This window comes from Electrona antarctica (assembly GCF_951216825.1).
Source record: "Electrona antarctica genome assembly, chromosome: 10".
Lineage (NCBI taxonomy): Eukaryota > Metazoa > Chordata > Actinopteri > Myctophiformes > Myctophidae > Electrona > Electrona antarctica.
In genome coordinates, this window is record NC_136791.1 from 47,125,365 (window position 1) to 47,137,554 (window position 12,190).

Sequence of the window (12,190 nt, forward strand, 5' to 3'; positions counted from 1 at the left end):
AGCAGGGACAAAGGCGCGGTTACGTGACTCGCAGCCTTTCTTGCCTTTTTCCTCTCTCTCTAGCTCTGCATTAAATTCTCCCTTCTCGTCTCTCTACGAAGTTCCTTTTAGATTTCACCCTCCTTTCAAGTGCTTGCTTGAGTGATGTCGGCTTAAGGGCCGTCCACACCATGCATGATAACTTTAACTATACATAATGTTTTGCTGTTTAACCCGTTTTGGGCGGGATCCCCTTTTGGTGTTAGCATTATGTTATGCTTTAGCTATTGAAAAATAGCAGATCTACAAGCTGGCGCGCTACAAGCATGTAGGTCTGCTATTTTTGAAAAATATAGAAACTGACATAGAAACATAGCTTTGTCAGGATGTAGAAGACATTTTTAGAATCTGATCTCAGGTCAAAATGGGTTAAACTGTAACTCTTCTGTTCACAAAAGTATTATTGTTGTAGTTGGGAGTTATCGCACTTGGTGTGGCTGGCCATTTATACTCCTTTATCTCTCCTGTGCACTTTTTCTTGAGCAGATTGCTCTTCCTCCCACTTGGTCCAAGATCAGTGTCCCAGCTTAAGCCGTCCTGACAGATGCCATGCGTTCTCATCCCTGTCCGCAGGGAGACTCGACGACGACCAATATCCAACTAGACTTTGGAGACGGCATCAAGATCACATACTCTAATCTGAGCAGGGCGGATCACGGCATCCAACATGTCTACAGAACCACAGGGATTTACAGAGTGACGGCTCTGGCTGAAAACAGCCAGGGATCTGACAGCAGCTCAATGTTTTTACATATCACCAGTATGTGAACGAGAAGCCTCATTACTCATTCCCGAATCCTCACACTACTGTGCATGCAGATGTAGAAATGCCTCTCCTTTATGGGCAACCATGCTCTCACCTTTTATATAACATATCTTTCAAGTAGGTGTAGTAGATGTTTAATATAGATATAAAGAATATTACTGCGCATAAATATGTATCTCAATCACCTCTGCTGCTGATGCGATGCTGTGGTGTCACGCGATTGCGTTTTCGGGGATCTCGAGGAACTCAATAATTCAAAACTCATAATGTAAGCGACGAAAAAAGAATCTTTGGAAAATCAAAGATAGTGAACGTCGTCTCCTTTGGTAGAATTAAGTCTGTCCTCTTCTATCACGGCATTATTGCTTTTGAACTGTTGCCGTGCTGTCATTGGATTTTGTAAAAATGCCAAACCACACACTTTGTGCCATGCAGTATTAAGTATTATGCAACCAGGCAGCTGAAAGACCTTGTGAGGCGCATATCTGTCTCTTGGGGGCAACCTGTGTGTCTTTTTGTGGTTAATTTGATTCTTCCCTGTGTATGTGTATGTGTGTGCGTGTGCGTGTGCTTGCGTGCGTGCGTGCGTGCGTGCGTGTGTGTGTGTGTCCTTTCCTGCCTTAGGTCCAGTGGATCGTGTGTATCTCTCCGCTCCTATTGTAGTCACCCGGGGGAAGGAAGCTAATCTCACTGCCGTGGTTTGGCCCGGCCACTCCAGAACACTGACCTTTTTCTGGTGGTTTGAAAACAGCTCCGAGGTGCGATGCTTCCACGGTCCACCCCCTCCTCCTACTCTATGTTCCAACACAAACTTTTTCATTATTATCTTTGCTGCAACTCCTTTGCATTTCTCCCCCCCCATTGTGCCCTTTTCGGTGTTCGGACTGAAAAAAAATGTTGATCGCCTGTAGTTTTCAATAGAAAATGTCGCCCACAGTTATCCCTGTGTTGTGATTACATGTGCTTGCCACAATAACACCTTCCATTATACAACATTTCCATGGCCACTCGTGCACTCCATTTACGCGGTAAGAACAGGCTTCTCCGTGCTACTCTCAAAAAATCTCTCTCTTTTGAAAACCAGCCCGTCATAACCTTGGAGGGAAGCATCTCTTACAAGTTTCTAAAGGAGGGAACAAACAAGGTCACCGTCCAAGTTGCTTCTGGAAGCACCATAATACAGGATACTAAAGTCATAAGCATTAAAGGTGAGTGGGGAAATCAGCTTTCAACGGGCCTTTAATTGGTACTATGCATGCAAAATGAATGTAGATCAAATATGATCTCGGGGGAATACGATACAGTACCTCTTGCTCCCTGTTGCAAACGCTGCCACGTTAATGTCAACTGTGGACTTATCTAATGAGCAAATACATCATGGGTATGTGAACATGATTATCTTGAGGGGCAATTAATTTTCAAGCCTGTATACATTATCATACACAGAGGAAACCCTTTAACCCATTTTTGGCGGGAACCCCTTTTGGTGTTAGCATTATGCTATGCTTTAGCTATTGAAAAATAGCAGATCTACAAGCTCATAGCGCGCCACCGAGTGGCGCGCTACGAGCTTGTAGGTCTGCTATTTTTGAAAAATCAAAGAACGACTGACATAGAAACTAGCTTTTTCAGAAAACTGTCAGGATGTAGAAGACATTTTTAGAATCTGATCTCAGGTCAAAATGGGTTAATCTACATATTAATCATAAGCTATATATATATACACGCACACACACGCGCGTACGCATGCGTGCGCGTACTGTATGTAATAGACACAAGAGACATTTCTAAGGGGCGGTCACTTGTATCTTCTCCCCCAGAATTCTTCAGGTCGCTGCTGCTGTCATTTTCGCCAGCCCTTGACGAGCACAACCCAGACATTCCAGAGTGGAGGGATGACGTTGGACGTGTGGTGCGAACAGCTCTGTCACAGGTACGGTCGGTTAGAGTTAGACCTCGCACTGGGACTGCTCCAACAGTCAGCACGGTGTCAGCCTCCCCTCTTGTCTATTACTATTTAATTTCATACCGTGGTTCTCTCATGCGTGTGAGCACAATACATGTTCCGGCGTTGAGTTTGACAGCAATTTAGTTTTTGTTTAGTTTTTAGTTGTAGTCTTTTGAATACATTTTTTATTTCGTTTTTGGCATATTTTAGTCATCTGAAATGTTTGAGTCTAGTTTTAGTCGGTTAGATATCATGAGACTTTCGTCAACAAAATGTATTTTGGCAGGTCGTAATACCTGATTTTACCCGTGGTTGCATGCTGAAAATAGCCGCTCTACAAGCTCACGACGCATCACGCTGCGACGCGTTGTGAGCTTGTAGATCGTCTATTTTCAACACCCGAGCGCAACCAAACATAAAATGACTTGTCTTTTAGTCCGACTGGATCTCTTCTCAACTAGTTTATTGGTTGACAAAATGATCTCAATATGTAGTATAAGGCCTTTTTAATGTAGTTTCGTCAGTGAAAAAAGGTAGTCGACGAACATTTTTTGTCATAGTTTTAGTCGGCAAAATCAACACTGCTGTGTTCCACAATGTTCTGTGGTGTTTAAATGCAAAAGAAGACATTGTCAATCTGCCCTAATGAATAATGGGGCTGCAACTTATTATTCATCTATTCATCTGTTGATACATTTTCTGATTATTTGATTAATCTATGCGACTAGAGAACATAACATGTGATGGTAATTGCGACTGTAGGTCACAGATTACCATGAAAACCTGCAAAACCTGTCCGTCGGTCGATCCGTCACGCCACCATATATGGCCGTCAGTCCGTCACGCTTCGTGACACGCTCCATATACAGTATGGCCATCTCCATATTATGAAGATCACAACACTGACCTCATCAAAACCTGGATATCCATACATGGAGAAGACTGACTCATCACCTAGATCTGCATATATGGAGCCGGCCAGCAACTCTACATCTGAGCTATATATGGAGCTGACCTGTTCTGACATTCCATATGTTGATCCCTCCCCACCTGTCCTTCCTCTTCGATGTCTCCCTTTTGACTGATACCTGTCCATTCAAACTCTAGACCGGCCCGCCCCAAAGTTATTACTGCAGCTGTGCACGGCAGCCGGCGAAAACTAGAGTTCTCAACAGACCCGGAAAATTAAGGCCAGCCCTACCTGGGCCCTCATCAAACTCTGTACACTCAAGACACTACCCCCACTGCCACCCTTAGATCTCCATATATGGAGCTGACCTGTTCTGACATTCCATATATTGATCTGACCTCATCAAACCCTGTACACTCAAGACACACTCCATATATGGCCAGTACAGAATTCATTCCATATGTTGATCTGACCCCCTCATGCCAAAGCGCCAGCGCTCGCCCAGCAGTCTGCCATCACACCAGGATGCGTGCACTTACTCGCTTCTCGCCCTCAGGGCGACTTACTGGTATTATTAATTATTTTACCCCCAAGCGGTATTGTAATAAACATGCTGTTGCTATCATTTATGCACCTGCCCCTAAAATGATTCCTTACACAATACTATTTGGGACAAATGTCTTTGAGATTCATCTGCTCATGAGTAGCCTATTAATGGCCGACCCATACTTGGTTTATACAGGCCCGTAATGTGTCGTTGCAGGTGTCCGGCTTCCCAGAGGAGCAGCTGCTGGTGTCACTGTACCCTGGTCTCCCTACCGTCGCCGAGCTCTTCATTTTGCCCGACACACACTCGTCTGAACACGAGAAGAGGAGCGAGGAGGATCTGGAGAGGGTAAGAGTCACACAACTGTCGTACTTAAAGGACCTATAAGATAAAATTCTACTTTTTCAATTTCTTTTGTGTTTTTGGGGCTCCCGCATCCCATATGTGTTTTCTATCCCCACAAATAACCAATTTTTAACAATCAGGCTTTCATAGCATATGGGTGTTTTAATGGAAATTGCTCTCAGGAACAGCTCAACTGATTTTGGCCTCATCGTGATGTCATCAATGTCACCCTACTTTGTATAATTCCTCCTCGTCTTCATTTCCAAATTTGCATTTCCACTTTGTTTACAATGTCTCACCATTGTTGATTTTCCAAGCTGGCATGGAATGGAAACAAGCCTGGTTTTATCTAGCATCAGTATTCTAATGACTCAAATATTAAATAATCTGCATATCAGCAGCTAAAACTGCTTTCAAAGTCCAGAAAGAAATGACAAGGACTGGTTATATCAGAGTGGTGATTGCGGCTCAAACCATTAGATAACTTTGAGGGACATAGACCAAGGGTTCTCAACCCGTGGGTCGCGACCCCTCGGGGGGTCGCCAAATTATTTTAGGGGGTCCCCAAATTATTTTCAAAAAAAAAAAAATATATATATATATATATTTTATTTTCACGATTTTTCAAAAATAGCAGACCTACAAGCTCATAGCGCGCCACTCGGTGGCGCGCTATGAGCTTGTAGATCTGCTATTTTTCAATAGCTAAATTATAACAATGCTTAAAACACAAAAAGGGGTTCCCGCCCAAAATGGTTTAAGGTTATTGTAGCAGTCAATTTATATTGGGGGTCGGGAGGGGGCGGGGCGGGGGTCCCGAGACATTGCCAAAGCATTTCCGGGGGTCCCCGGCCAAAAACGTTGAGAACCCCTGACATAGACAATATGATATGTTATTTGCGCTTTAAAGATGTGCCACACATTTTGTCCAGTTTTTCATGTGTCTATGAGGTGACAGTACTTCATTAGACACCCTGGTGTCGTTTTTATGTGCAATGGTGTATTAACTTTGTATTTAGGGTTTCTTCCTGGACAGTCAAACGGGCCAATGAAATAAACAGTAATATAGTGACATCACACTATCAGCCCCTCCCCTAACCCCTCCCCCTTTATCATACAACTACAGTTGTGGGTGCGGCTTCAGTTCAGGTGGATCACCACCCATCACCACCCACCAGGCAAACCAGGCATACTTAATGAACTGGTGGGCGTGTCCACATAAAAGCATGATTTTAACAAATACTGCACACTTTTTGAAAAAAGTTCTACCTCCTTATATTACAAATTACAATAACACCTGATGATCATATTTTAGGGTGGAAAAAAATCGTGGCACTCACATCTTTAAAGAATGCATGAACTGTGTGCTGGAAGTTTGCTTCAGAACATTAATTTGACAAAGCTAGTGCCGTTATTGTTTGACTCAATGTGACATGTTACTTTTTTTCCCCCAACAGATATCTGATATCTTTGTCAATGCGCTGAACCAAGGCTTGATCCAGTTTGATTTGAAAGCTGACATTCGCATTATCGTGTATATCACACAGCAGACTTTGGGTAAGTCACCGTATTACTCACTATTCTCTCTTGGATGACTTTGCGGCTGCTCCATTATGAATCTTGTATCAAATAGCTATACCAACAAAGTCTTACATGAGATTTATGGATTCATCTAGTTCAGCGTAGTTCATCAGAGCTTTTTTTTTTTTTTTTTTAAGCTTTATCTTGTTCGAGGTGCATAACCCATTTTGGGCGGGAACCCCTTTTGGTGTTAGCATTACTAGCATTATTAGCATTTTGGTGTTAGCTAGATTACTCTGGTGTTAGCATTATGTTATGCTTTAGCTATTGAAAAATAGCAGATCTACAAGCTCATAGCGCGCCACCGAGTGGCGCGCTATGAGCTTGTAGGTCTGCTATTTTTGAAAAATCGAAGAACGACTGTCATAGAAACATAGCTTTTTCAGAAAACTGTCAGGATGTAGAAGACATTTTTAGAATCTGATCTCAGGTCAAAATGGGATAAGATAACACAGGCATCCGTTATGATCTGATGTTTCCCGTCTGCACATACTGTACAGTGAAATAATAATGCATGAGATAGATAAGCGCATTACCTAGTAGTGCTGATTTTAATCATATTGTATGCCTCAAGATTTGAATATCTTCCCCCCGGTTGTATAACTGCCACGCCTAAGCATGAGGCATAAAAGGTGTCTTTGAAATAATTCGATCGATAAGATGATTGACAAAGTAGGCATTTGGTATGCACCAAGGAAACGGTCAGGGTCAGTGTGATATTAACCCATTTGGGCCTGACGTCAAAATTAAAAAAATGTCTTTTCTGAAAAAAAACATGTTCCTATGTCAGTTGTTCTCAAACATATTCATGTCAAGAAACCCCAAATATATGACATTGGCTGCTGACCCCCATCTGAAAATATGTAGTTCCAGGGACCCTCTCAGTAGCAAAGATTTGAGTTAAAAACTCGCTCTGAAAGAACATATATTCAAAGATTTCAGGCACATTTTCACGATTTCTCAAAAATAGCAGACCTACAAGCTCGTAGCGCGCCACTCGGTGGCGCGCTATGAGCTTGTAGATCTGCTATTTTTCAATAGCTAAATTATAACATAATGTATGTAACCACCAAAAGGGGTTCCCGCTCAAAATGGGTTAACATATCGCAAAAACGTGTCGATCAAGCCAGCATGGCTTTACCCTTTTCATCCTCTGACTGATCTGTCTTCATTTGTGTCTGCATACAAAGGTCTGGGTGCCTTTAGAAGGATCTGGAAAGGTCATAGCGTGTAGAGGCTTCCTTGTAAAGGCAAGAAACATGGTTGGTGAGGAGCAACATATTGAATAATGCACCTCAGCACTTAAAAAGGCCTGACTAGGCATAACAGGCGTGTGTTTAACATGCTAGGGAGTGGCTGCATATTGTCTGGGATTCCGGTTATCGTAATATCATGATATACAGTAGCTTAAATGTTGTACTTTCCTGGGGCTGTATTCAAAGACATTAAGGCTAAACGTACATGTATTAGTCCTAGACATTAAGGCTAAACGTACATGTATTAGTCCTATCAATCCTGAGTTTAATTTATTTTTTATTTTATTTAACCTTTATTTAACCAGTAAAAAAACACATTGAGACTAAAGTCTATTTTACAAGTGTGGACTAGCCAAGCGAAGAGGCAAATAATTTTACACAACTCTGGCAGTAACAACAAATACAGGACATAGACATAGATTTTAGGTGTAAGAATAATTCATTAAACATTTTATCTGTAAATCCAGCTAAAGTCAGCTACCTCTATGGTAACACTTTATATTAAGGTCGCCTTTATAATGCATTATAAGCCAATTTATAATGCATTATAATGTGCTTATAAGGCATTATAACACTCGTTATAAATGTTTATAATCATGTATAACAACTTATAACCACGTTTATAACATAGTTATAAAGTGCTGGTCATAATGCATTATTATGCTCAGTGGAACAGCACATTATTACTATTATAACTTAGGTTGGTTATAAAGGCACATAGAGAAGTGCTGTAATGTCTGTGTCATGATGCATTAAAACCAATGTGTATTAAATGGAATAATGTCTTATAAACATCAATAATATGCTATAGCATATACAAAGTTTTGTCACTTTACTTAAAGGTCACAAAGTCCTGCTATAGCATATTATTGATGTTTATAAGTTTATCAAACACAGGATAAGATGTAAATTCCTTTGTGCAAGCACAAAGGATGAATTGTGTCGTCGTGATGAATGGTAGAATGTCTTGGTGTCATCTTGTCGTCTTGGTGATGAGTGGTGGTGCATGGTGGTGGTGGTGAATGCTGGGAGCTGGATACGCATCATCAGTAGTGTATCCTTGGATCTTGGGATGTTTCGGCCTTCACACTATACACCCTCCCCAAGGTGGCCAGCTACAGGCTGATCAGACCTGAGCTTGCGTCAATCCAGACTCGTCACGAGAAAGAGAGCCATGCTTGGCAGACTTCTCGTGGGACTATGCATGGCAGGGGCGTCCTATTCCCTGAGTCAAGCTAAAGCTGACCGCATACCTCCTGGCTTCTTTCCGCTGCCTCCGATAAAGCTTTAATGGCTGAGCGCTGGTTCTGGGACACAGCCATTTCAGCACTTCTCTATGTGCCTTTATAACCACCTAAGTTATAATAGTTATAATGTGCTGTTCCACTGAGCATACTAATGCATTATGCATTAATATAATTCTAAAGTGTTACCGACCTGGAAATACATCACATACTAAACCTTGGGCTGATGTCTGTGACTTGTCTGCTGCAGGGGAATACATCTTGTGAACGTATAGGAAGAACATTTCTGTCCTGAATTTAGAAAAGCTTCTCTTGTGTCCTTTGAACAAACACCTCTGAGAAAGATCAAGGAAACATTGATAGGCAGTGGGAGAAACTTGATTCCAATTGATAGATCCTGTACTTGAGTAGAATAGATGTCTCTCTCTTTCTATCTCACACACAAACACACACACACACACACACACACACACACACACACACACACACACACACGTTTGTGTGTGTGTGTGTGTGTGTGCGTGCACAACATATCTTTATTCTATTCTATTTGCTACTGTGGTTTGAGTTGAGTTATTGAGTTCTGAGTTGTCTAAATTTGGCATACCCAAACACAGGTGCCAATTCACGCACACGCACACACACACACACACACACACACACACACACACACACGCACACGCACACGCACACGCACACACATTCACACAGGTACTGCACGTACGCACAAACATAGATGATCAAACACACTTGACTTTTCCGTTTGTTTTCGTTGCCAAATTGGTTTTGGAGCAGTGAGAGCTCACCTTATTGTTTAATAAACAATTGAACTAAAAGTTTTTCCTGCTGATCTGTTTGACTGACAGTTTTATGAATCTCTGAGACAGCACTGTCTGACTTAGAACAAAGTTAACTAGTAAACTGCTTTTGCCATGTTGCTCGCTGTAGCTCAGCTTGCAGCATTTAAATTCACTGCACTTCAGTGAAGTGAAGCTTTAGTTAATGCAGAGTAACTGGTAGCCTGAGCTCACTACAGCGTCCAAGTAGCTTGTCCATTTGATTTGATTTATTTAATTGCTTTCGCAGCCAACATGCAGGAGGTTAAAAAGAGATCCGAGGATAATATACACAGAAAAGTAATCCATGTATTTCCACAGTGGTCCACTGCATGGTAGAGATGACGGACAACTATAGTCTACAGCAGTGGTCCTCAAACATTTTCATGTCAAGGACCCCCAAATTGATACGTATTTGGCCTGACTGTAGTATTTCCTCCAGGATATACTTGGCTATATGGGAGATATTCCGCTTCATTTATATTAGATTGTGGAACGTAGACAACAAACTAGCACATTTCCAGCACAGTCCCTCTGGGATTTAAACAGAGATATAAACAGCAGATGGACCCGTCCCTCCGGGGTATGGGAACAATATTGTTTGCATGAAACATCTGACAGTATTTCCCTATATAAGATATCAATGTGTTTTGTGTGTTGTTTTCCTAAACTCTACATGGATTCAATGTGTTGTGATGCCATTTGGGACCTCATGAACATACTGTAACAGTTACAGGAGCGGTATAGACGAACAGGCTTGGATCAGTGGAACTGCAGGTGTTTCAAGGTTTTATAGAAATAAATACCATGACATTTTTTTTTCTTTTTACATTTGCTTAGTTATAGTTGATTAGCGTTTCGGCAATTGTTGGGGGCCTATCTTCATGGCCCACCAGTGGGCCCCGGTCTACAGGTTGAGAATCACTGTGCATGTGTGTGTGTGTGTGTGTGTGTGTGTGTGTGTGTGTGTGTGTGTGTGTGTGTGTGTGTGTGTGTGTGTGTGTGTGTGTGTTTTTCTCTCTCTCTCTCTCTCTCTCTCTCTCTCTGTGTCTAGTCTGTGCCCTGGCAGATGGCCAGGTGCACATGTCATAGCTGCGTGGCGGGGTATGTTGTCATGTTTAGTTTGTTGGTGTTCTCTTCTCTCTCTCCCCCTCTCTCTCTCCCTTTCGCTCTCTATCTATGAATGTGCATTGTATTGTGCAATGCATCATTGTACTGTACAAGCTGTGTGGAAGTGACAGACTTGGCAATCGTAATAAACTTACTTCACCAGTAAGACCGACAATACTTCACCACAATATAGTTTTGGTGTAACTAACAGATTCATTAGATGGAATTAGTATTATTACTTGTGCGAGCAGAGGGTGTACATATACTGTTTTCGGCTGCGTATGTCGTTGACACCCTCGGCCAATCAGGGCGCTGCGTGCGTACGTCGGTGCGTCGCTCGGCCAATCAGAGCGCGAGTTGGCAGCTTGCTGCGTATGTCGGTGGTCCCTTTGACCCTTTGGATTGCCTCCTTGTGTTGGCGTTGCTCTGCCAATCAGGGATTGGCTGATGACGTAACTATGTGTGTTTATGTAAAAACATGTTTAAAAGATGTATGTGGATGATGTAATCAATTAAGTTTCTAGTATATATTAACTATATATGTCAGATGTTTCAATAACTTGATTGGGGTCTGCTTATAGCGCAGTAGTTGACGGTGGAGAGCTGGGGCACAAACGGAATGCTCAAGCACTGCGTATAAGTTGCGCGCTCTGCTCGTGCACAAGTAGGCCATTAATGGCCAACTTTGTGTCGCGTAAACGAGGCATCCGCCTCGTTGGCGGCAGACGGCTGGGCGAGCGCTGGGCATTGGGGGGGTCAGATCAACATATGGAATGTCAGAACAGGTCAGCTCCATACAGTATATGGAGATCTAAGAGTGGTAGAGACTAGAGAGTTGTTGAGAACTCTAGTTTTCGCCGGCTGCCGGGCACTAATAACTTTGGGGCAGGCCCGTCTAGAGTTAGGATAAGTTAGGATAAGTCAAAAGGGAGACATTGAAGAGAAAGGATGTATGGGGAATAGGCATGTAACGATATATCCCGACGATATGTATCGATTTATTAAAAATTAATATCGATTTTCAAAAAAAGGGGGGGCTAGTGTGTGATATGAAATGTGAGCTGTAATCATATTCCATCATATTCACATGCTTTTGGAGAGAAATGAGACAGACTCCATGCAGTCACTTTCAGTAGTAGAGGCCTGCAGAGGGGAGCTGTATGTGTCTGTGACACAGGTGATGGTCGTTATTGATGCTCATTAATACATCAAGGAAGGCAATTATGTTTCTGCACTGTCAAATAGGTCGACATCTATCCTAAGATGCCATCAAAGAAAAGAAGAAATATTAACTCGAGCTAGGTTTAAACATGAAAGCATGTTTACAGTTGTTGCACAGAAATTAAGTAATTTTACATGAAAAGTAATGCTACTTATGTAGTTAAATACAAATTGTGAAAAAAGCTTGGGGGGAAGATAAATCATTATCGTCATTATCGTCTGGAAAATAATTGTGTTGAAAATATCGTGAAAAATCGTATCGTGAACCTCATATCGTGATACGTATCGTATCGTGAGTTGAGTGTATCGTTACATTATTGTTTGTGTATTTTGTCATTTGGTGCGTGAATCTTTCTCCTCAGTCCTTATTTGATCTCCGCTGCTTTG

General features: G+C 42.1%; 1 protein-coding gene across 1 annotated transcript in view; it reads left to right on the forward strand.

The window, feature by feature from the left end:
• The window catches only part of sorcs3b (sortilin related VPS10 domain containing receptor 3b), a gene marked incomplete at its 5' end in the record, with an annotated part of 88,597 nt that overhangs the window by 67,723 nt on the left and 8,684 nt on the right, over nt 1–12,190 (forward strand). The window contains 6 exons of the mRNA XM_079511957.1: nt 613–799; nt 1,430–1,563; nt 1,890–2,013; nt 2,626–2,738; nt 4,427–4,558; nt 6,013–6,112. Of these exons, the coding sequence (XP_079368083.1) occupies nt 613–799; nt 1,430–1,563; nt 1,890–2,013; nt 2,626–2,738; nt 4,427–4,558; nt 6,013–6,112 (790 nt within the window). The remainder of the gene's footprint in view (nt 1–612; nt 800–1,429; nt 1,564–1,889; nt 2,014–2,625; nt 2,739–4,426; nt 4,559–6,012; nt 6,113–12,190) is intronic.